At 45.1% G+C, this 25,500-nt stretch overlaps 2 protein-coding genes and 1 long non-coding RNA gene across 10 annotated transcripts in view; 2 read left to right on the plus strand and 1 right to left on the minus strand.

Annotated features, from left to right (window-relative positions):
• MGAT4D (MGAT4 family member D) overlaps positions 1 to 14,640 on the plus strand; it is a 142,730-nt gene extending 128,090 nt beyond the window's left edge. For all 5 annotated transcript variants that reach the window (XM_075929909.1, XM_075929906.1, XM_075929908.1 and 2 more), the window contains 6 exons: positions 1,837 to 1,944; positions 4,934 to 5,127; positions 7,141 to 7,219; positions 7,328 to 7,409; positions 9,262 to 9,374; positions 10,062 to 14,640. In XM_075929909.1, the coding sequence (XP_075786024.1) occupies positions 1,837 to 1,944; positions 4,934 to 5,127; positions 7,141 to 7,219; positions 7,328 to 7,409; positions 9,262 to 9,374; positions 10,062 to 10,082 (597 nt within the window). In that variant the 3' untranslated portion in view covers positions 10,083 to 14,640. The remainder of the gene's footprint in view (positions 1 to 1,836; positions 1,945 to 4,933; positions 5,128 to 7,140; positions 7,220 to 7,327; positions 7,410 to 9,261; positions 9,375 to 10,061) is intronic.
• Positions 1 to 21,506, minus strand: part of LOC142829582 (uncharacterized) — a 42,224-nt gene extending 20,718 nt beyond the window's left edge. Inside the window, exon 1 of the long non-coding RNA XR_012904129.1 lies at positions 21,428 to 21,506. This is a non-coding gene — a long non-coding RNA (uncharacterized LOC142829582). The remainder of the gene's footprint in view (positions 1 to 21,427) is intronic.
• A 1,290-nt stretch (positions 21,507 to 22,796) lies between these two features.
• Positions 22,797 to 25,500, plus strand: part of CLGN (calmegin) — an 80,314-nt gene continuing 77,610 nt past the window's right edge. The window contains exons 1-2 of one of the 4 annotated variants that reach the window (XM_075929914.1): positions 22,797 to 23,129; positions 23,788 to 23,983. The gene's annotated coding sequence lies outside the window, so the exon portion shown is untranslated. Of the gene's footprint in view, positions 23,130 to 23,157; positions 23,385 to 23,787; positions 23,984 to 25,500 lie in introns of those variants that run through there. The other 3 variants (XM_075929915.1, XM_006114270.4, XM_006114271.4) reach the window with 3 other exon arrangements.

Genomic DNA, 25,500 nt, shown 5'->3' on the forward strand with positions numbered 1-25,500 from the left:
TGGATGTTCCTCTGGCAGCTACCCACCCACGTGGTGAGCCCCCTCCCCCAGTCTGGCCCAACCTCATCCCCGCATCAGGCCCCTCACCATGGGCCTCGCCAACAGCCCTCACCTCTACCTTCAGTCCCTGACCCAGTCCTGGATTGTCCCTCCAGAAGCTGCTACATGGGTGTGTGGCTGGCAGAGTTTAAATTGAGCTGTGTGGCTCCTACACTGTCCAGGGTGGGTGATGGGGGGGGTGCACGGCAGCTACAGAGGCTTGGGTGGGTGGGAGAGCGGCAGTTGCAGGGGCTCAGGTAGAAGGAAGCAGGGCATGCAGGTGTTTGGGTGAAGGGAGGAGGGGCACACGCGGTATCCTCAGTGGTGTGGGGGGAGCGTATGGGAGCCATGAGGCCTCCCCCCTCACCAGTAGGGAGTTGGGCTCCATGCTCCCTTCCCCCTCCCTGCTAGAGGGAGAAGGTCAGGCCAGCCACAGCTTTGGGCTGGCCCAACCCCACGTCCAGTGGCCAGAGGGAGAGAGTCAGACCAGCTTCCATCCAGCCCAACCCCTCCCGTTGGTGGCTGGAGGGAGGGAGCAGGGACAGCCTTGGTCCAGCCCAACCCCTGGAGGCCGGAAGAGTGTCAGGGGAGGAGGGGAGGAGCTGGGCCAGCAGTCCTGGTGGCCATAGGAAGAAAGCTGGGACAGCCTAGGTCCACCTCCCACTGTCGGAGGCTGGAGAGGGGAGAGTTGAGACTGGCCAGGGCTGCCACGCTTCATCCTGGCCTTCCCCAGCAGCCAAGGGGAAAGCCAGGGCTGCCTACCCACAGAGAGGGTGGTTGGCGAGTGCAGTTTGCAGGGGGCACTGCCCTCTACTATATTTGGAGAATGTTTTCTTGTTATCCTTTATTTCTCTAGCTAGATTGAGCTCATTTTGTGCCTTAGCTTTTCTAATTTGCCCCTATATGCTCGTATTGTTTGCTTATATTCATCCTTTGTATTTTGACCTAGCTTACACTTTCTATAGGATTCCGTTTTGATTTTTAGTTCATTCAAAATCTCCTGGTTAAGCCAGGTCTCTTGTCATACTTCCTATCTTTTTTGTGCAGTGGAACAGTGTGTTTTAGCACCTTTAATACTGTCCCTTTGAAAAACTGCCAACTGTCTTCAGTTGTTTTTCCTCTTAAACTTGCCTCCCATGGGTCCTTATCTACAATTTCCCTGAGTTTTCTAACATCTGCCTTTTTTAAATCCATTGTCTTTATTTTGCTGTTCTCCCTTCTACCATTCCTTAGAATCATGAAATCTGTTAAATTTCACGATCACTTTCACCCAAGTTGACTTCCACTTTCAAATTCTCAACCAGTTTCTTCCTATTTGTTAAAATCAAGTATAGAATAGCCTCCCCCCTATTAGCTTTCTCTGCCTTCTGAAATAAAAAAAAATTGTCTCCTATACAGTCCAAGAACTTGTTGCATAATCTGCTGTTTTATTTTCCCAGCAGATGTCAGGATAGTTCAAGTCCCCCATTACCACCTGTGCTTTGGATGATTTTGTTGTTCAAAAAAGGCTCATCCACCTCTTCTTCCTGGTTAGGTGGTCTGTAATAGACCCTACCATGACATCACCCTTGTTTTTTTACCTCTTTTAAACTCACTCAGAGGCTTTTTAAACAAGCCTGCCTCCTATGTCCCTCTCAGTCTCCGTCCAACTATATACATTTTTAATATTAACATTTTGTGCTTATGGATTGCAGGACAAGGCCTATAACTATAGCTATGTGATGAAACTGAATTACTGATGGTAAGAAGTATCCCTTTGTTGGTTCAAACATGTAACATTTTTTATTTCCTTTCCAGAAACATTGTGATAAGCAAAAGGCCTATTTGCGTATCCGTGCCAAGCCATCTCTCTTTCAGCATGTTGGAATTCATTCATCTTTGGCTGGGAAAGTACAGAATTTAAAAGTAAGACTCTCAAAAATTAGTCCACTGTATTTCTAATTTGTGTGAATTCTGACTTGTTTGCTTTTTTAACAGAGAAACAGTATGTATTTGGTAATAAATGTAATGTACCAAGAGTGCACATTAATAGGAGAGAGAGATGAAGGGAATATATTAATTTGTAATCTGCACTGAGACTGGGGAAGACTCACCCATAGGACATAAGGATATCTTCCACGAGTCTAAGCCTTCAATTAATTATTATTAAAATACCATCATGCACCCAGGATCCGTAGGCATGGGCCTATTGTACTAGACGCTGTACAGATAGAAAAGGCAATTATGTCACGAAGAACTTACAATCTAAATATAAAATGAGACAATAGAAAGATCTAAATGGGGAGGGAGAAACATAAGGACATGGTGAAACAATATTGGTCAGCAGGGTACACAGCGATCTCAGAACAACAGCAGCCTAACTGTTATCAATATTTTTGTAGGCATCACGGCAAAGGAAAATTTTGAGGGGGGATGTGATGGAGGATAATGAGGTAGCTTTGCAGATGTTTGAGGAGTACTTCTTAACTGTGAGAGTTGGCATGGGGAAAAGTACAAAAGTCTGTTTGAAACTTTAACAAAGGGGGATGGAGATTAGCCTCATGAGCTGAGCAAAGCCTGGAGTCAACATTTCAATAATGAATGGAAGTTCCTAAATGGGGACTAATCAGGAAGGGCATTGAAAGTGAAGACATGTAGTTTGTCTCCCCTTTTATCACTTATAGCAGAAGAATTCAAAAATAAGGGTGATATGGTCCAAGTGGCAGGCTAGGAAACTGATAATTACAGAAGTGTATCCATGTTTTGAATGGATCTGGGTGCAGTAAGGTTGTATTTGTCAATGAAAGAATATTGCAGGAATGAAGATGTGAGATGAGAGCCTTGTGAAAATTTTCACTCTATGAATGGATAAGAAAAAATTATCTTAGAGTTCTTATACTGAAACACTCTGCAAGATATAAATGCAGCTTGAAAGTGATGTCCTAGAGAGAGGTCCAAGTCAAAAGTTTCTCCCACCTTACTGGCATGAGTGGTGATCAGAATGGAGGTATGGTCCACAGTAATTGAGAATGGAGGTACAGTAGAAGACTTGGCAGGAGATGAGAGAGGAGAGAAGAGTCTCTGTTTTAGTTTTATTGAACTTGAGTTGATGTCTAGACATCCATGAGGAGAGGTCAGTGAGACAAGCTCAGGTTTTAGTTTGGACAGGAGGAGATGAGTCTGGAGTAAAGAGGTAGATCTGAGAGTCATCAGCACAGAGATGGCAGTTGAATGTGTGTTTGCAGATGAGATTATCCAGAGATAAAGTGTAAAGGGAGAAGAGAAGGGTACCAAACACCCTCTCTGGAGCCCCCAGAATGTTGGAGCAGGAACACAGCAGGCCCTCTGAAGGACACAATGAATCGTTACAGAGGTAAGAGAAGAGAGGACAGAATCACAAAAGCCAAGGAAGGACAATATTTCAAGAGCATGGTCAATTGTGCTGAAGGCAGCTGAAAGATCAAGGAGAAGGAGGATGGGATACTGTAACTAGGAAGAGGTCATAGCTAGGAAGAGGTCATAAGAGACATTAGTGAGACTTGTTTCAGAGAAGTGCAAGGGGTGGAAGCTGAAATGGAGAGGGCCAACAGTGGAATTTGAGGAAAAGAAACTTTTGACAGCAATTGTATATAATTCATGTAATGAGCCTCGAGATAAAAGGGAGATGAGATGGCAGTCAGAGAAGCACGTAAGGTCAAGAAGGGGTTTTTCAATTACAGTGACCTACTACAAACAGAGGCTCCTCAGCTTAAAGTAGGGGGGAAATACCTTCACAGGGAAGCCTCATTTATTATGCTTAGATCATCTCAGATCCGCAGTAGGCATATACAGACATCATCTCAAGAGATTCTGGGATGGATACAGAAACAATCCAAATAATACAAACCAGCACAGGGCTTGATTACTATTCTACCCCCAAAGATTCTCCTGACTTTTCTGAGACAATGGAGAGATTCCCTCTGGTAGCCTTTCCTCATTAGATACTGTCCTTTCCTTAGTAATTCAGCACAGGTCTGTATCGCCTGTGGCATACCTTCTCACTGAAACCAACTGTCCTCAGTATGCAAGAGCACTTAAGTACAAGACTTCAATTAGTGCTGTATGATTACATAAAAATCACCATATTTGATCAGGACAGTGGTTCATGTTGTCCGTTTGTCTAGGACCTATACCAGATGCTCCAGAAGAAGGTGTTCTACTAGGAAATTATAGAACAGCTTGCCCCTTGGGGAAATTTCATCATTTAGCAAATGATCAATACAATTCTTAAATAACTTATTGTTGAATTTCAGTGGTTTCACTGAAGGAGCTTCCATTAATATGGGATACTTAAAACCTAAATGCATTATTTTATATGAAAATAGTTTGGAAAATAACTCTTCATTTTATAACAATCCTCTGTGATCCAAGGGTATGTCTACACTGCCACCCTAGTTAGAACTAGGGTGGCTAATGTAGGCATTCGAAGTTGCAAATGAAGCCCGGGATTTAAATATCCCAGGCTTTATTTGCATGTTCCCTGGTGCCGCCGTTTTTAAATGCCCTGTAGTTTGAACTACCTGCCCGCGGCTACACGTGGCACGGACTAGGTAGTTCGAATTAAAGCTCCTAATTCAAACTACCGTTACTCCTCCTACAATGAAGAGTAACGGTAGTTTGAATTAGGAGCTTTAATTCAAACTACCTAGTCCGTGCCGCGTGTAGCAGCGGGCAGGTGGATCGAACTATGGGGCATTTAAAAATGGCGGTGCCCGGGAACATGCAAATAAATCCCGGGATATTTAAATCCCGGGCTTCATTTGCAAGTTCAAATGCCTACATTAGCCACCCTAGTTTGAACTAGGGTGGCAGTGTAGACATACCCCAAGAGTTGTAAATCTTTATATGTGATATTGTATTTCTTTGTGTCTAACAGGATAAAGATTTTGGCAAAAACATGTTACATAAACCACATGTTAATCCCCCTGCAAAAGTGACTACTAGCCTAAGAATATTCCAGGATTATACTTTGGAAAAGGTTTATGAAGGAATAGACTGCTTTTGGGCTTTTTCTCCAGTGGCTGGAGATTATATCTTATTTACTTTTTCACAGCCATTGAAAGCAGAAGGGTAAGTACTAAATGATATAGTAGGATACTTATATCCAATTTTGAATCCTGTCAAGATTACTAATCCTCTACTGTTTGAGTATCAACAAACTGCCAATTTATAAAAAATATTGTCTGCTATGTCCCCTTCCTCTTTTTAATGCTTTCCCTAAAACTTCTTCCTTAAAAGCTTATCAATTCTAAGGTGTCTCATCAAAAGAGTAAAAATTAAATAGTGAATAAAAAAAGAAAATCAATATAAACCCTATGGTGAAAACAATGAAAATGGAAGTGGTAACAGTTGTAAAGCTTCTGTATGGGTTGGACCTCCCTTGTCCAGCACCCTCAGAACCTGACCCTTTCCAAATGAGGGACTTCACCAGATATGGCGAGATCCTCTGCCACTGGCCTGCCAGGAAGCTTCCTCTCCCTGCAGTTGGCTTGCTCGAGCCCCACTGCCATTGGGCTCCAGCCTGTAGGGTTTGGACTTGTGCTCCAGCCTGCTAGGGCCCCCCAAGGATGGAGCTCACAAGCCACCATGGCCCTGCTCTCCCCTGCCCGACTGAAAATCCCCAGGAAGGGGGCTTGCTGGCTGCCCCACTTCTGCCACACTCCCCTGGGAATCCCAGGGATGGGATGTGCTGGCTGCCCTGCTCTTTCCACTGGCTGCCCAGCCAGGGCGCCCCAGGGATGAGATTTGCCAGTCCTGCTGCTGCCCCATCCAGCTGCTTCGTACTAGAGCAGCAGCATGGGGGGATGGGACAGGTGGCATGGCAGAGTCAGTGTTGGAGGGAACTGGCTTTTCAGATGGCTACCCCCCAGCACTGGCTCCAGCTGCCCCACCCTCTGTCTCTTATATAAATGCAGCAAGGGGGGGGGGAAATTGTGAGTAGTCAACTAGATTAATTGATAAGCCTAGGCTTATTGGTTAATCATCTAGTTGACTACTCGCTGACATCCCTAGTCCATATCTTCCATTTTTCCAATATGGAGGTCTAAACAGGAAGAAGGGGGCTTCTAACACAACATTGCCTTTTATAGTTGATGACCCATTATTCTAGGGCCGTTAACTATTTTGGTTTTTTATGTGAATTTTATACATGGAGTTTTTCTTTATGCCTCAGCTGCTGGATTCACATGAAAGTGAGACTCTCGGCTTTCATTTAAAAAACTATTATGAGCCTTAATGGTTACAAGGAAAGGATTGTCATTATGAAAAAAAAGTGGTTCCAAGTAAGGATGTGAATGACTAGTCAACTATCCAGTAAGCAAATGCTTATCAGATAGTCGACATGCTAGTCAACTAGTCACTTCCCCCGCCTTGCTGCCTCTATCAGCAAGAGGCAGCAATGGGAGGGAAAGAGAAGTGGGTGCTTCAAAGCAGTAGTGCCGTGTGGAGCCTGGGGGTCTGTCGCTTTCAAACGCTGCAGTCTGGGGTCCCCAGTTGGCCCAGGCTAAACGCAGCATTTAAAAGCGGCAGTGCCACTTGGAGCCCAGGGTAAACTGGGGACTCTCCCACTAGTCCTGGGCTCCATGCGGTGCTACTGCTTTGAAACGCCACATGGAGCCTGATGCTGGCCTCCCTGCAGCGTTTCAAAGTGGCAGCGCCATGTGCTGTTGCTACGCTTCAAAGGTGAAGGAGCCCTTATCGACTATTTGATTAGCCAGTGACTGCAGGCCTCAGCTAGATTTTGGTATTATATTGGACCATCTGTATCTAGGTGTAAGGGGCTGGCAAAGCTTGGAATGGATTAGAGGTATTTGGATATGAGTACAAAATGGAAGGAGGATCAGTCTTAACTGAGGATGGTTGTATTTTATAGTTTCCAGAACAGGTCATCTTTGGGGGATATATTTGTTTGAAATTTAAAGATTTTAATACAGTTTGGCCAAATGGCTGCAAATATTAACCTCTGTCTTTAGATTCTCTGACCCTGTGATATTGGCAATATAAGAAGTATATTTAAAGTTTTATTCCACCTAGAATTTTCTATAGTACAAAAATACACAGAAATAAAATAGTTCTCATTCACAGGTACCTCTTCAGAAGTGGAAACATGGAACACCCTGGTGATAAACTATATAACACTACTGTGGAAGTTTTGCCTGCTGTTGTAAGTGTCTTATTTCCCATTGCAATGCACAATACTACTCATGTTATAAATTTGGTTTGGAAAAAAATGTCCCTGGTTGGAGCTACTACTCTTTTTATTTTGTTACAGGAAACAGAATTATTAAAAGATGCCATAGGCCAAGGAGATAAAGTAAACTACCAAACAACCAAAGATGGATATTTAAAGATAGGTAAACATTATTATTATTGTAAAGACTGAAACAGTTTGCTTATGTATTTACACTATAATTTTTAAAAAAGTATCCACTTGAAAGCTTTATTAGTTCTATAAGAAACTCTGTATTTCAAAATCAACAAGTAATCAAAGAATACATTTGAACTTCTGCATGTTGCAGTATGTGATTTGGTTACATAGAATTCAGTATGGTAGAGCAACAAAAACAGACTTTAGTAAAGGGAATAGTGAAGGCTTTAAATTAAAAACCCAATAATTTCAAGCTCTTCAGTATTGAGCGTGACTTTAATTTTGCAGCTTGAGCTAATTGATTTTGACATTATTTGTTTCATCAGAATATGTTATTTTTAAAAGCTCTTATAGATCTGAACATGATAAATCTGTTACACAGTATTTCTATTAGTAATATGCTGAAGTACGGTCAACATCACAAACTTCTAGGACATGTCGAAGCAAAAGCCTCCCTCAGTTTAGGTGGCTAAACAGACAGCTTTATTGATCAGTAAAGCCAAGTGAGCCAAACGTGGTCCCAGCAGAGCCGGGCCCAGTAAGACTGCTAATACAATCAATCATAGTATCTTTATACCCTTAGCCAAACAGTCTGATGTCAGGGCATCCAATTACAGAAATCCTCAATTAAACTTGGAAAAACAAAGCCTTATCAGCAAGATGGCGGACAGGTACGAGGGAGTACACCTCTTGTCCCAACCAGCCCAATTAACACATTCCAATAGCCCATTCTGTAGGCTTCTTCTCACGGGATGATAGAAAGTTCACTGTGGTCTATGTGCCAAAGAGAAAAGCTGAAATGGTTTCTGTTATACAAGATGGCTTCTAGCTAAATATGAAATGGTTTCTACAGACACCAAAAGAATATTTTCAGTAATGTTCAGGAGTTGTCTAATTTCACACAAAACAGGCATGAGAGAGAGGGAGATCTGTCATGTAGTCTGTATCCCAGTAGTGAGCAACCTGCCACACGAGGGCCACATGCAGCCCATCAGGATTCAATATTTGGCCTGTGAGACATTTTGTTCATCATTGCCCATGCACAATGTTGTCAGATTCTGCTGGTTTCCATCTGTATAGTTTTTCCCCCTATTAGTATTACTAAAGTGACATGCACATAAAGCAAGGGCATGTGTAGTGCATGATGAATGCACATAGTATTGACTTGTGAGAACCATGTGCTCCCTTTGCAGCCAAAGTGCTACAACGGTTCAACTAGCACACCCTATAAATTCTAAGTGTGCAAGCACAGTTAGCAAAACTACCCTGTCCTAGGAGACCGTCCTTCCTCAGCCTGATGAGGAAAAGGAATGTTAACATGGATTTGCCACCTCCAAAGTAAATATCCTAACCTTTGGGCTAAAAGTTATAAGGGAGGTCTTTCTCCTCTGGACATTGTGGTGTGCAATTAAGAGGCCTCTGAGCACCAATTAAGGGTTGGGCCCTGCAGGCAAGATAGGTGTCTTCCCCTGGTCTGAGTATCAGTCTGGAGCTTGGGCAGTCAATTGGTGTGCAGGCACTTAGACAGAGGCAGCAGTGCATATGCCCAGAAGCAGAAACATAATCACCTACGGAACATTTACTGAAAAAATGTAGGTGCAGGGTGAGTTTAGGCACCTGCAGGATTAAGCAGCAACTAAGTGGAGAGTTTGAGGATTGCAGTGGCCCCTAAAAGTAGGACTGGAGCATCTACCTCTCAGGGTTAGGTTCCTAAGTACTATTGTGAATCTGGGCCTTAGATAATATTTATTATTGACAGTAAAACTGCACTGAGTCCTCTTGAAAAATGCATTTAATTATTGCTCATGCTAATGCTATTTGGTTTTGTTTATATGTAGGTACATTTGATAATGGAATAGCAGAAGACATCATCAGTCCATCAGTAGGAAAAATACAGGCTATTCGTTTATCTATCCATTCTAATTCTTCTGTATGGGCATTACTGAGTGAGGTAAGCATATGGAAAAATATTTATAGGTCTATTGTTAAAAGCAATTTCAGCTCCCATTCCTGCCCCTGACTCCACCTGCCAGTATTTATTGCTTTACAATCATCTTTTTCTAATTTTTGAAAAAAAGTGAAAGACCCATGTAGATAGGGGAAAATAACTATACCAGGAAAAATGAAACTGCACAAAAAATACTTAAAATGCACAAAGGGACTGATTCTCCAACCTTGCCCATGTTGAATATCACTTACCTGAGTAAGCCTCTTTACTCAATGAGAGGATGCCTAGGAGTAAACATTTCTATCACTATTCTAGGAGTAAATACTACTTGTTCCAAATTCTAGTAGCCTTATTTATTCCATGAGGTATGCCATTTTCTCCATGGCTAGTTTATTTACATTTATTCTTTTATATCTTCTCTTATAATAGTAGCAGTAATCTCAGGTGTTATTTGTAGGAAAAATAGGCAAACATCTTCAGACAATAATGTAATTTTAAAACTTTGTTTCTGTTAATCATTTATGGACTCAATGGCAACATCTCCAGGGGAAAAAAATCTCAAAGGATTTCCCTGAAATAATTTGAAAACCTATCACTATATTTGAAAGGGAAAAACAGATATATACATTTAATTCTAATATTTGACATGATTTTTGTAAATTATCAAATATTTTATTCCCTCTTTTTCAGATATTCATCAAGACTTCTTGAAAATACAAAATTCCAGAAAATCACATTTTTTATGTGTCTTTTCTTAAGGACTGCTTTGAAAACCAGGCCATCTAGCAACAAATGGTCTGCTGAGAAAAAACCAAAACTCTTGTGTACGACATCTACTACTTAATACTGTGTATTAAAAAAAGGAAGTTTGGGGAGGGACATATAACTTTCTTAGAAGGACTTCATACACATACCTCTTTAGCGCCTAAGTGTGTATTCTGTGTCCCTCACAAAGTCATTGCATATATTACCCAAAATAATTAACTGTTTTGCAGCAGTGTGATTCCACTGACAACACTGTAGCTCCATATGTTTCTGAATAAAATAATAAATCATCTTGCTCTAAATTTAATCTTAAAATCCACTGTATTTACATTGTTTGAAATAGATCAGCAGTTCATGGTCTTTCAATAAAATATTTTAAAAATAAGGGTTCAAAGGTAGTGGAATTAGCACGATTCACAGTGGCTGTGTCTACACTGGCATGAATTTCCGGAACTGCTTAAAACGGAATACTATTCCATTTTCAGTTTTTCCGGAAAAGGAGCATCTACATTGGCAGGCTGCTTTTCCGGAAAAGCCCTTTTTCCGAAAAAGCGTCTGTGGCCAATGTAGACGCGCTTTTCCAGAAAAGAGCCCTGATCGCCATTTTCGCAATCGGGGCTTTTTTCCGGAAAAGACTACTGGGCTGTCTACACTGGCCCTTTTCCAAAACAGTGTTCCGGAATAAGGACTTATGCCCGAGTGGGAGCAGAATAGTTTTTCCGGAATAGCGGCTGATTTTGTACAGTAGAGCTTCGTTGCTTTTCCGGAAATTCGAGGGCCAGTGTAGACATCTCGCAGCTTATTCCAGAAAAGTGGCTGATTTTCCGAAATAAGTGGCCCAGTGTAGACACAGCCCACGTGTTACAGGAGGCCAAGCTGCACAAAATTCACACCCTTCTTCACTTGCAGTAAGGGGTACCTGCATTCCAAAGAAGCATGTAATTGAGACCTAAATTTTTCATTTTACTGTTCACTGACTCTTAGAAATCTCAGTCAATATGAAAACGTTTAAACTAAGCTTCTTTTCCAATACCTCAGTTCAGGTCCAAAGTGCATTATAGTTTTTGGTATTCTCTATTAAAATGACACTGGGTTTCGGGATCATTATGTAGATTTTAGAGTTTTCTGTCAGAATCCTGCAATGCTAAACTAGAGTTTTTAATTTACTGTAGCTTCTGTAGGGTGAACCACCATTATATGGGGCCTGCTCCTCCTCCCATTGAAATAAAGGGCAAAACTGGTGTAAGTGGGGAGCAGCATTTCTAAATAAAATAGTAAGATTAAATTTAGAGCAAGAACTCTCACCCACATTTGTCAATTAAGTGCCTGACCTAACAAGGTACTGAGTGCCTCCTGCAAGGTGCTAAACACTTACAGATGCAACTGACTTCAGTGGAATCCAGCCACATATTAGATGCCTTCTTGCACTTAGTGCGAGGAATGGGTGAGCTATAGACCACTGAAAATAGACATAGGGCATGTCTACACTACGCAGAAGATTGACACTGCAGTAGTTGATCTTCCAGGGTTTGATTTAGCAGGTCTAGTATAGCCCCGCTAAATCGAACTTAGAAGGCTCCACTATTGGCACTGGTACTCCTACTCCTCATGAGAAGTCAGGGACGCCAATGCGAGTGTCTGCTCCTGTCAGCCTCCCACTATGTAGACAGCACCGAAACATGATGTAAGACATGTTAATTCCAGTTACATAATTTACGTAGCTAGAGTTGCGTATCTTACTTCAGCCTTCTAATGTAGTGTAGACCAGGCCCTAGAATGATAGTGCCTTGTTGTTTTAAGCTAGTGTAACTCTTTTGCTATTTAAAAGAACTAGGGATGTAAAATTTTGATTATTTTGCTAATCGAATAGTCAATGCAATTTGCTATAACTATTTGATTAGTTGATAAGGGGCTATTGCTACACTTCAATGGCAAAAGCGCAGCAGGGAGCGCAGGGCCAGCAGGGGACTCAAGCAGTCCTCCGCTGACCCCATCCTCCCCGCAGTGTTTCAGAGCAGCAGCTCTGCATGGAGCCTGGAGTCAGCTGGGGACTCTGAGTCCTCAAGCTTCATGCAACGCTGCTGCTTTGAAACGCCGTGGGGAGCCCGGCCTAAGGCTCCATGCGGTGTTTTAAAGCAGCAGCACCTCATGGAGCTGGGGTCATTGAGGGAGTCCTCAGCTGACCCGAGGCTCCATGTGGTGCTCCCACTTTGAAATGCTGCAGGGAGCCAGGGCCAGCTGGGGATTCCCCCACTGACCCCAGGCTCCACATGGCACTGCCGCTTTGAAGCTCTCCTTCCTCTTCCCCCTACCCCTTGCTGTCTCTTTTTCATAGAGGCAGCAAGGGTGAGGGGGAAGTGACTAGTCTGTTGACTATCGGATAGTTGACTACTCAGCTAGTAGTTCACATCCCTAAAAAGAACCCTCTTTTTTAAAAAACAAACTTCTCTTAAACTTTTAAGTAAAATGTCAGAAAGCTCACAATGCTTTGATCAACCTGAATTCTTCAAGGCTAACTAACTGCACTGCTGTAAATATTTGTTTCCTTCCTTGCAGTCAGCTTTCAGTCTAGTCTTACCTGCTTACTTATGTTCTTACCTGTTCCACATCACTGTGATATGTGGGAGCCTTGCCCATTGACTTTGAAGAAGTATAGGGACATTATAAATATTAAATTAGTGTAAGTCTTCCTCATAAATAGAGACTACTGTGGGGCAAATTTTATTCATAGTCCACCCCCTCTTCCTTGTCTCACCCCTCACCTTACCCTGCAGTGAGCTTTGTTTGGAAAGAGGGGGTCAGCCTGTACAAAACTGAATGCAGAATCAGAGCCCTACCTAGTTACCCTAGTGTAAAGCCAAACTAACTGGATCACTGGCGCTAATCTGAATTTTCTTTAAGATAACTGAGAATAGAGTTTCATGCGCTAAATTTTCTGATATCTAAAAGGTAGTTGTTATAATAACAGTGAACTTCAGGCTTTGTTGTGAGATGCAAGCCACAGATTAGGGTCAGCAGACCTGATTCTGCTGTTAGTTACAATGGTGTAACTCCAGAGTAATTCCATTGAAATAACAGCCCCTGATTTAAACCAGTGTAAATGAGAACAGAAATATGATTCAGTAATCCAAATTTCCTACTGTAGCTTTGCATTATATATCTTACATTAAAGATAATAGCAGATACCACAACCTTGTAACTCCAAGGAATTAATGCCATGATTTTGCCTCTCCATACCAAGAGTTTAGCTTAAAGAAGAGGCTATTGAACAGTGAGGACATTCATGCTGGTCTTTCAATCTGTGATTCCAACCTGTGAGTTGTATTTCAAGCCAGAGCACTGAACCAAGAGACCTTGTTTAAGAAATGTGTAGGGACAGTGACATGGCTATTGTAGAGCCCCCTTGTGGGTTCATTAAGAACTGGTAATGGTCCCATCTGCACAGTTGTCAGCAAGTGCCAAGGAATCTCAACAGAGCTGGCTGATACTTAAAAGAAGAGGAAAAAGAGAATAAGGAACATGAGATCATATGAGCCCACATAGAAAAGAAAAGTATTCTTTGTATTATGTGTTTATTGTACAAATAAATATTGTCAACACAAAGCATTAAGGAAAGACTGTAAATATCAGTTACAAAAAAACCCCCCCATAAAATGGCAAAATCTCAGATTCCTAAGCAGGGCATTGAGCTCTATAAGTAAGAAATACTATTTTAGTACTAGCACTATATTGCCTTTATAGGATACTTACGAAAAATCTCCAAAACACAGGCTACCTCAGGCTCATTACACATATTAATAATTAGTTTAAAAATATGGAAACATTTTAAATAAATATTTACATAATAATTATGCTTATTCAACCCATTTGATTTTCATTTAAATGCAGTGAGAAAGTGACTGACCTCTAGTGCCTATGTTTTAGCAGTATGGTCTTAGATTTTTTCCCCCTATGGACCTTTAAAGGAAAATCCTAACATTTGGATAAGTCTAACAGGAATCACTCGTCTGGTTGTATTAATGTGTCTCTTGAATATATTTATTGATCTTATGCTACTATGCTCTTTAGTAAAAAAAAAAAAAAAATCTGTTCTCCTTAATTATGTTACCAGTTGCAGAAGTAAGGGAAGCTACATGTGGTCCTTCTTGATATGTGTGCATAACTACTGATAATACTAATGCACCCTGAGAAAAGAATACATTCCTCTGAGACAGGAATAATCCTTTAAATATAATTGAGATATGTAAGCCAAGAAAATTAATATAGTCATGTAATTATTTAGATTAAAATAGATCTTTACAAATATCTGAATTAATGTACGGACTACTGCACATGGGAGTTTCATCTTCCACATCCACTCTTCCTCTTTCTCCATTACTTATAAATCACACAATCTTTGTAGATGTTTAACTGTTTTTTTTATAAATGGACTTGTCTGGGTAACTCTGTTTTGTAAACATCCGTACATGTCTTATATATTACAATAAACAACATTTTTTCCAGATGTAAATCTTTCATAGTCTGCCTGCATCGCATTAAATGCATGTAAATGGTACTCCTTTTATGGATCTGGGCCCATGAGTTAGCCTGGAATAGCTGAAATTCCTTCAGGTGTTTCTTAAATGAATGATAAGAATGTGAGGTAGATTCCCCAGTTGAAGTGGGAGACTTTGTCTTTGGTTTGGGCCCAATTGCCTCAACTAGTGACTACAAGAAAGATATTCCTACCCCAGTCAAGGGAGAGTCTAGTAAGTATTGGAGCTGGTTAGGAATTTTCCATGAGAATGATTTTCAGATGGGAAATGCACTTTTTTGCAAAAGTGATTCCCCCCCCAAAAAAAAAATCCCATCAGGAACATCCAAATGATGGCTCCCAGATACTCAAGTGGGAAGATTTTGTTAATATCACTTTCTCTAGGGCAGTGTTTCCCAACCAGAGTTCTGCGGATCATCATCAGGAGTTCCGCGAGAAATTGTGGAATAAATAATACTGGGCGGGGCCTGGAGCATTTGTCACGCCCTTCGCCTCCCGCCCTGGCGCTCGGCTGACTTCTGCGCTGCTCAGCTGGGCTGCCACGCGGTAGCAAGCAGTGCAAGCTACACTCCAAACGGCTGCTTACGCCGCTTGCTCCCACGCAGTGGCCCGGCTGAGCGGCGCAGAAGTCAGCAGAGTGCCAGGGCAGGAGGCAAAGGGCGTGACAGAGGCTCCAGGCCCTGCCCTCTGTCATGGTCTTCGCCACCCATCCTGGTGCTCGGCTGACTTCTGCGCCGCTCAGCCAGGCCGCCACGTGGGAGCAAGTGGCCATTTGGGCACCGCGAGTAAGAGGAAGGAGGAGAAGAAGAGAAAGAGACAGTGAGGCAGGAGGAGGGGGAGAAGAGAGAGAGAGAGAGAGAGAGACAGGAGGAGGAGGAGGAGGAGAAGAAAAAGAGCGAGTGAGGCAGAAAGAGGAGAAGAGAATGAGACAGAAGGGGGAGGAGAAGAGAAAGAGAGTGAGGCAGGAGGGGGAGGAGAAGAGAACGAGTGAGTGAGGAGGAGGAGAAGAGAAAGGGAGAGTGAGCTGTGTAGCTGGCTCCTTTTTGTGCAAAAACTCCCTCTTGCACAAGAGCATTTTTCCTGAAAAAATGAGGAAGAACGGCTCTTGTGTAAGAGGAGGTTTTTGCGCAAAAAGGAGCTGTCTGCACAGCATCTTTTTGTGCAAAAGCGGCTGCTAATTAATTATACGAATGAAGTGTGCTGGCTCTGAAAGGAAGCTCAGGCTGGGGCAGGAGGTTGTGGCGCAGGAAGGGATGAGGATTTTGGGCTCCAAACAGGCAATGCTTATCTTGGGAGAGGGTTCCTGGTTGATGGCTCAGCAGGACTAAGCCAGGCTCCCTGCTTACTCTGACCCTGTGCTGCTCCTGGAAGTCGCCAGCATGTTTCTGTGATGTGTGGGGGAGGAGGAGGAAAGGTGAGGGAAACAGATGGCTCCATGTACTGCTCCTGGTTGAATCTGTGTTATTGGGGCATTTAGCACAATGAGTGACATATACCAGATATGCTAATAACCCTGGATTTTGAAAGCTGTCACTGTTGAGGATTATTGATCATTGTAACAGTGGAACAAAGTCTGCAGGTTTGTATCAGTTGTTCTGGCTAGGTCTAGTGGTGGTTTGAGTTGGTGTCACCTGATGTTTGAGGAACTAGTTTCTGATGAGGAAGTTGGGGAGCTGTTTGAAGGCCAGAAGACGGGAGTGCAGAAAAGGCTTCTTCTAGTATTTAGTCTCCATCGGTTGTACTTGTTTAATGATTCTCTATCTAGAGGTTCAGTTATGATGTGATAGGTAACTACTTGGAATATATGGTCAGAAGGTTGGTTTTTTCTTTGCTGTGAAGCAGTTTCTTCTGGTGTATTCAGATAGATGATTACATGATGCAGTCTACTTCCTGGTGGCACATTCTTGTTTGATAAAGATGGATTGTATGTAGGGATGTAAAATCCCACTGAATTGGCTAATTGGTTAAACATATTGTTTAATCAGTTAAGTGATTAAAGGGGCATGAGTGGGGGATGGGTGCTCCAGCCCAACTGGAGCAGCCCTCTTTGCCCATAGCTGGGCTGGAATGCCCTCCATACTCTGCTACAGACAGGGACTGCACTGGCTGGGATGCTGGAGAAGCTCCTGCCTACATCAGGCCTGGGTGCCCTGAAGGCAGGGACTGCTCCAGTGTCCCAGTCAGAGCAGCCCCTGCTTGTGGGGCACCTTGTCTGGCTGTGGACAGAGGTATCCTGGTCAAAGCAGTCCTTGCCTGTTAGGCACCCTGACCTGCCATGGACAGAGTTTGCTCTGGCTGGGATGCCAGAGCAGCCCCTGCCTGTTTATGACCAGGGTGCCCTGCAAGTGGGAGCTGCTCTGGTGTCCCAGTCAGAGCAGCCTGTGTATGGGGAGCTCTGGCCTGCCCCAGACAGAAGCTGTTCCAGATGAGATGCAGGATACCCATGACAAGCAGGGAGCTGCTCCAGCCTCACCAGTTAACTGGTAGCCTTCACATTCCAAGTTTTAAGTTCAAGCTTTGTTAAAGTTTGTATTCCTGATTTTCTCCTTGGATATTCTGTGGTATCTGGCTGTTGATGACTGATTTCTTGGTATGTTTGGAGTGGTTACTTGGATCTGTGAAAGTAACTGTAGTGATCTGTGGGTTTCTTGGGTATAGAAGCTGAAGCTGACAATAGTGTTCAGGAAGTTGATGCTGGTGAGGGAGTATTTTAATGACTAAGTTGCATGAGAGAGACTGGACACATTTTCCAGTTCTCACTGGTAGGTTATAGGGATGTGAACTGTTAATCAGTGAACCAGTAAGCGTCAGCCTGGCCTGAGCATGCCGCAGACAGAGGCGCTCCGTCCCAGCCGCAGTAGACACTGCCCAGGGCGGGCCCTGCCTGGGTGCACCATGGGCATGGGAACTCTAGCCTGGCCATGGAGGCCAGCCATAGAGCTCACTACTGTTTTATCAGTTAATCCCGAGTTTCTCAAACTGTGGGTCCCAACCCCTCGGGGGGTCACAAGCAACTTAGAGAGGGGTCACGGTATCACAAAGTTTGAGAACCCAATCAATTAAACCTAATGTTTAACCAGTTAAACTAATTAAATGGGATTTTATATCTTTAGTAAATTACCTGGCCCACTACAACTACTCTTTGAAGATTTTATAACTAAATGCCATCTTGGGCATGTTTGTCTATAAAATAAAACTTCTAATAAATATTAAAAACATTTCCAGGGAAAAAAGAAAATTAAAATGGGGTTATAGTTGAAAGTGTGTTTCAATAATTTAAGGATAAACATCACTGCAGAAGTGTTGTATTTGTAGCAACCTCTTTAGAACTTCCCTTTTAAGAGGGAAGCTTCAGGCTACATGCATATTGTTTGATAGCTGCAGTTGTAACAACTCTGTAGTAGTACTTTAATAAAGTTTAGTTTTAGAAACATGGAATCCTTCATGTTTTTATCCAGCTTGTGGTACTTGAAACAGTAACTAACCCAAAACGAAGCATTATAAACCTGGGAAAATTCGGAGTTAATATTACACATAAGAGACATTCCAAAAAGTTAAAGAAAGAAATTGACATTTATGACACACAAACCATCTTAATGTTGCCCACTGGTGATGCCACAAAGGGGAAAAATGAAATATCTTTACATGTTTTTAAGCTCATCTGGGGTAGGGATGTGAAGGACTGGTTGACTAGTCACTCTATCAGATAGAGGCAGCAAGTTGGGGTAGGAGTGCAAGAAGAGGCAGGTACTTCAAAGTGGCAGTGCTGCAGGGAGCCCGGGATCAGCTGGGGACTCCCCAACTAACCCTGGGCTCTGCCTGACACTGCTGCTTTGAAATGCGTGGGGATTGGAACCCAAGGGCTGTTGCTACACTTAAAAGGCAGAGGCACCCTATCGACTAATTGAACAGTTGATGCAAAAATGCATCAACTATTAGATTAGTCAGTTACCCAAAATTTAATATCCTTAATCTGGGTTCACAAATGCTAAAACTTTATATGGTGTCACAATATGGCATAGTTAAGGTTGCTTGGCTGCCTTGATGTATGAGGCGATGAAATTTTGGATAAACTGATGCTCTTGGGAGATTTTATGAAGACGCTCTAGAGATTCACGAAGGTTATTATGTCCCATTATATTAAGACATGCTTGACTGAATGGAAAATAGAAATCCCTTCCTGCAATTTTTCTCCCTTCTCCTTGTGATACCCTTTTAGGGTATGTCTACACTACCCTCCTAGTTCGAACTAGGAGGGTAATGTAGGCATACTGCACTTGCAAATGAAGCCCGGGATTTGAATTTCCCGGGCTTCATTTGCATAAGCGGGGCTCCGCCATTTTTAAATCCCCGCTCGTTCGAATCCTGTGCCGCGCGGCTACACGCGGCACGAACTAGGTAGTTCGAACTAGGCTTCCTAGTTCGTGCCGCGTGTAGCCGTGCGGCACAGGGTTCGAACGAGCGGGGATTTAAAAATGGCGGAGCCCCGCTTATGCAAATGAAGCCCGGGAAATTCAAATCCCGGGCTTCATTTGCAAGTGCGGTATGCCTACATTACCCCGCTAGTTCGAACTAGGAGGGTAGTGTAGACATACCCTTAGATACTTGAAAACTGCTATCATGTCCCCTCAGTCTTCTCTTTTCTAAACTAAACAAGCATAATTCTTTGTCTTCCTTCATAGGTCAAGTTTTCTAGACCGTTAATCATTTTTGTTGCTCTTCTCTGGACCGTCTCCAATTTTTCCACATCTGTTTTTAAATGTGGTGTCCAGAACTGGACACAATACTCCAACTGATGCCTAATCAGCACAGAGTAGAGCGGAAGAATGACTTCTCATGTCTTCCTCACAACACTCTTGTTAATGCATCCAGAATCATATTTGCTTTTTTTGCAACAGTGTCACACTGCTGAGTCAAATTTAGGTGTGGTCCACTATGACTCCTAGATCCCTTTCTGCAGTACTCCTTCCTAAACAGTTACTTCCCATTCTGTATGTGTGAAACTGATTGTTTCTTTCTAAGTGGCGTACAGGTAAGACCTCTCTGGTCTGGCACGTTCAGGACCTGAGCTGTCCCGGACCAGGTAGTTTGCCGAACCAGAGGAGGTCAGTGCTCCCCTGCTGGCTGCCCCCCTCCCAAGCTCCTCTCCCTGAGGCTCTCTGTGCTAACACTGGCCCTGTTAAAGCTGGTTCAACACAGTTCCCCACCTTGCTACCCGGCCACTGCCCCAGGGTCTCCCGGGGTCTTTGGCGGGAACTACTTGGCCACTGTTGGTCCTGTTGCTGCAGGGCATTTTCCAAGGTTCCCGGGTGGGACCACCTAGCTGCTGGTGGCTCTGCTGCCACAGGGGGTTCCCCAGCCAGGGCCGCCCCGCCATCTTTCCCTACTACTAGGACCACCCTGATGCTGCTGGAGATTAGGTCATCTGCCTCTGCCAGACCCGCTGCCATGGGGGGTTTCCCAGGGTTACTGGCCAGGGCTGCACGACCGCAGGCAGCCCAGCTGCAGCCAGGGATTCTTGGCTGGGGCGGGGACTCTTCAGCCACTGCCCCGCTAACGGTGGGGGTTCTCTGGCCAGCAGTGGGGCTCCCCAGCCATTGCCTGGTTCCATTAATTCTGGGGTTCTGGGCCAGGGTGGGGGCTCCCCAGATGCTGTCTGGCCCAGCTGGGGCTTCCCAGCCCCTGCATTGCTCCAGGGCTCTTTGGTCCAGCAACATCCCTGGCTCTGCCAAATCACAGATGTTGCTGGACTAGAGACTCCCGGATTTGGGAGGTTCAACCTGTACTTTGCATTTGTCCTTATTAAGGATGTTAAGGACTAGCAACTATCCGGTAAGCAAATGCTTTGTAAAGGCTGATTCCCCACTGTGGCACAATGAACGCAGAAGTGGGGGCCTGCAAAAGCAACCTCAAAACCTTATCTTTGCAGGCTTTGGTATAAAACTCCCCCCAAAATCCTAAAAACCTAGATTTTGGGGATAAAAATCTGCTGCCACCATCAAGTGCTTTTGAACCCACAAACGGGTGGACACTTGAAACCAGCTCCAGAGTACCCCAAGCTCTTTTCTCCAAAGAGCTTGAAAAATAAAAGATAAAATACCAATTGCAATCTGTGGTAGCTGCCCTCTAGTGAGAGGCATGCAGATATCCACAGACAGATTTTCCAGGACACAGAACTGAACCAATACCAGGTTAACAAAAGAAAGAACTTTTATCATCAAAACAATACTCTTGTTGAAAGCATAATGACTAGATGGAAAAAGTCACCAATTAATATACTCATGGGGACTTCCATGGGCTCAGGACTTAGGCTGTGTCTAGACTGCAGGATTTTTTCGAAAAAACTTCACCTGCGTCTAGACTACAGCCGCATTCTTTCGAAATTAAATTGAAAGAACGCGGCTTTTCTTTCGATGGCGGTAATCCTCATTTCACGAGGAATAATGCCTTTTTTCTAAAGTGTTCTTTCGAAAAAAGGCGTTCTTGAATGCAAACAGGGCTTTTTTGAAACAGAGCATCCAGACTGCCTCGGTGCTCTCTTTCAAAAAAGCGGCTTGCTTTTTCGAAAGAAGAGGTTGCAGTCTAGACGCTCTCTTTCGAAAGATTCTTTCAAAAAAGCCTCTTTCGAAAGAGACTTGCAGTCTAGACGTAGCGTTAGGGAGGAAAACCCATTTCTAACAGCACACACATCAGATCCAAAGTCCCAGAACAGAAACAATAAAACCTAACAGATTTATCTAAACTTTACCCTACTTACACATTTTGAAGAGTCTTTTTCTTGGAGAGAGACATGTCTTCTGTCTCCCTCAGTATCTAGAGAGCAAACTGACTCAGAGACAAAGGAGGGAAAACCTCAAAATTCTTTTGTCTAAGTTTGAAGTCCCTACCTGCATTTCTATTGGCTGAATGCTACCTGGCTAGATATAGGAACATAGATAACCCCTTAGACTCCAGGCTGCTAGCTAACCCTCATGGTTATGACAGGTCCAGCAACATCCGTGGCTCTGCCAGACCACAGATGTTGCCGGACTAGAGACTCCCGGATTTGGAAGGTTTAATCTGTTTCATTTGTCCTTATTAAGGATGTTAAGGAATAGTTGACTATCCGATGCTTATCGGATAGTCCAGTCCACTAGGTGATTTCCCCAGCCTTGCTGCCTCTATTAGATAGAGACAGCAAAGGGGTGGGGGAAGGTGGGGTACTTTAAAGCGGAAGCATTGCACAGCTGATCCCGGGCTCTGTGTGGCATTGCCCCTTTGAAACATTGCTAAGGTGTTTCAAAGTGGTAGCACTGCATGGAGCCCAAAGTCAGCTAGGGACACCCAAGCTGACCCTGGGCTCCCTGTGTCATTTCCGTGGAACCCAGAGTCAACTGGGGAGTCCCCAGCTGATCCCAGGTTCTGGGAAAATGTTGAGGAGCCCAGGGTCAGCTGGAAACTCCCTAGCTGAGCCCAGGCTCCTCCACAGCTTTTGAAAACATGCAGAACCTGGGGTCAGCTGGGGAGTCTCCAGCTGACCCCAGGATCTGGGGAAATGCCTTGAGGAGCCCAGGGTCAGCAGGGGAGTCCCCATCTGACCCCTGGCCTCATGTGGCATTTTGAAGTGGCAGTGCAGCATGGAGTCCGGGGTCAGCAGGTGACTCTGAGCCCAGGCTCCCTGAGGGCACTTCTACTTTGAAATGTACAAGAGTCCCCTGCAGCCCAATCCTCTGCCTCAACCCTGAGCATCCCTCTGCATCTAAACTCCCAGCCCGAGCCTGCATCCTAACCCTCCTCTCCATGCTCAGCCCGGAGCCCCTCTCACGCATCAAATCCCTTGGCCCCCACCACAGCCAGCAGCCCGGGGGAAGCAAAGCACCATGGAGGGACGAGGTGCAGGGGGTGGAGCAAGGGCGGGTATGTTTATGGGATCGCGCAGCAGTAACTGCGGGCCGAGCAGGTGCCTCGCTGCTGAGGCTTTGTGCTGCGCAAGCCGCATGCCCTGCCTGACCCTGGCTAGGAAGCGGGGCGGCACCAAACGGGCACCTGTTTCCCAGCTCCCGCGCGGACACTGACCACTACGTCTGGCGGCCTGGACTGAACAGTGACTGACACCGCGCGTGCGCGCACTGCAGCGGCACGTCCAAAGCTGCGGGAGCAGAGCCGCGAGCCCTTCTGTAAACGCTGATGGTGATTGGCTAAGCCAGCACGTGCTGGGCCCTGACCGCCGCGGACTGAGCAGTGATTGGCTCGGGCGTTGTGATCGCAGCCAGTGGGTCGGACGGGAGGGTCTGGAGTTGTGATTCGCTTGGTCTGTTCGCAGCGTGAGCGGATTGGCTCGGTTGCGCGGCAACACCTGCTCTTCGGCGCCGGCATCGCTTGAAGCGCAGTGGCGCATGCGTAGTTGGAGCTGGGTGATGCGCGAAGGGACGCTGTCTGGCTTTACCGGACAGACGCGGACCGGACCTTCTGTTTTGCCGGTAATTGTCCTCCCGCGGCTAAACGTCTCTGAGTCACGCGGGGACGGGCTGCCTCCGCTCTTGCTGCCTGTGTGGTGGCTCGCGGCTGTGAGCATCTCTGGAGCTCTGCTCGGGGCTTTCGCTTCGCGGGCCAGTTGCTCCTTCGCTCGCCCGTTAATTGGAGGCCAGTGAGCCGCAGGCGCCTAGGAGCTCGGCGGCGCGGAGGAAGTCGGGGGTGCAGGCCGCTTTCCTGCCGACCCTTTCCCCACCCCGGCGGTGAGCCTTCGGCACGCGGGCGCGGCCGTTATTTTGCCGTTAGAATGTCCGTGGCATGAGGGTTCGAACCCCAGCCATGGGCTCGGCGCGTCCCCTGTTGGACACGTGCCTGGCGGGGTTCCCAGTTCCGCGCGCTCAGCCTTGTGCCCCCGCCCGGTCTCCGACTTCGTTCAAACTCCCGCCCCCCCACGGCGGGGCAGAGAGCTCTCGGGCAGCACCGCCCGCCTCTCCTGAGAGATGCTCTGAGGCCTAGTGGGACCAGCCGGAGAGAACAACAGCAATTAGCTCCGTGTGGGGGATGGGCAGTAGGTGCCCTAAACTGTCTGCCTGCCGGGGAATGTTGCAGCTCACTGGCTGGCTGCTCTTGGTTAGGGTCAGTCAGACCCTGATACTCTGGTTTCAGCTGCCAAGCTGTTGTGCGTGTGTATTCCTGGCTGAAGGAGGGCTGCACTACCTTGGAATGCGCAAAATTTAAAACCCGTGTGATGAGCCTTTATCAAAACGTAGGCCCAGGATTTGTGGAGTTTTATGTGGACTGGACATAGCGTCTTGATTCTGAACACGTGCTCGCTTTTATCTGCAGGTTGCTTTAAACATAGGTATCCTTCTGCAATATATCTTATATGTTAACTGCACTAAATCTGCTTCACTGTTAAATGGTTGGGGTTCCGTCCTTTAGGGGAGGTTGTCACTGACTGTCCTCCAATCCTGCGTGTCTTAAATATTCTGCTACTTATGTCTCAGAGCCCAGATGCCTACAGACGAGCTTATGGTTAATATCAATTAATTCAATAATCGTGTAACAGCACAACATTTTAGTGGTTATATGATTATTTGATAATCCCCGGGGGTGGGGCTGGCAGGCAGTGCGCTCCCAGCCCCGCTTGCAGGAAGTCTGCAAGCCTGTGCTGCCTCTTTTCATGGGGGGCGGAGGCGAACTCCACGCAGACAGGGGCTGCGCTGGCATTCCACAGAGCAGCCTCTGTCTGTAGCCAGCCTGGTCCTGCTGAGGACAGAGGCTGCTCTGTGACAGCAGTCCCTGTCCATGGGGGAACCGAGCTCTCTGCAGACAGGGGCTGCTCTGGCATCCCTTATTGGAGGCAGCAGCGCGGAAGTGGGCGGGAGGGAGAGTAGGTGGCTCCATAGGATTGGTACAGAGGCAGCAAGAGGGGGTGCATTTAGTTAAGCCCGGACTTAATTGTTTACTCAACTATGTGCTGACATCCCTAACGTAAACTGCAGTTTAGTGCCCCAGATTATTAGACCTCTTAAAAAAATGACTAAATTAATGTTTTTTGGTAATGTGATGGGACATCTTAAACTTGAAATAGCTTAGGGCCTCAGCATGTCTTAATTGGGTGCTGAGTCATTCCTGTCTTGGAATTCTCAGGGAGTTAAGGTCCATGTCTCCTTAAAGCAATAAGGTGTGCTTTTGTTTCCTTAAACTGGAGTTAACAATCATTTCAGTTAACAATCATTTATCTTTACACCGAGTTGTGTTATAGTAAAGATAAAACAAGGGCTACTTGGTATCAGGCAGAGCAGGCTGAAGATAGAATGGGTTACTTTTGTTTGTATGCTTATGCCCAATACCTAATTTACGAAGATATAGCCTTAGCTCAAGGTAGCTTTCTCAACAATTGTTCTTTGTTTAGCATGACTGACCAGACCCTTTGGCCAGGATCCAACAGATTGGGTGGACAGTGCTTGGTTTCTTTTTCTCCTGAGGTGCACTTCAAAGTGGTAGCACTGCATGGAGCCTGGGGTCAGTATGGGAGTCCCCAGCTGATCCCGTGCTCCATGCGACGCTGCTGCTTGGAAGCGCACTCTCCTCTTCTCCCCCCCCCCCCCCCCTTCCCTCCGGCTGTCTCTGACTAGTCGTTCACATCCCTCCCCTGACTGGCCCTACATTTCAGGTAATTGGATCTTTCAACAGACGTTTAAAGTGCATTTCTGTTACCCTCTGTAAATCTAAATTTTTCAGGGTAAAGAGTCCTTGCCCTCATGAGTTAAGTAGCATGGTTTAAAGGTGATCATAGTAGTTATTTCTGTTTGTACATTCTTTATCAAATTTTTTTTCTTTTAAAGAAGCTTCCTCTGTGGAGGGGAAAATAGA

The sequence above is a fragment of the Pelodiscus sinensis genome, chromosome 5 (genome assembly GCF_049634645.1).
Source record: "Pelodiscus sinensis isolate JC-2024 chromosome 5, ASM4963464v1, whole genome shotgun sequence".
NCBI classification, from domain to species: Eukaryota; Metazoa; Chordata; order Testudines; family Trionychidae; genus Pelodiscus; species Pelodiscus sinensis.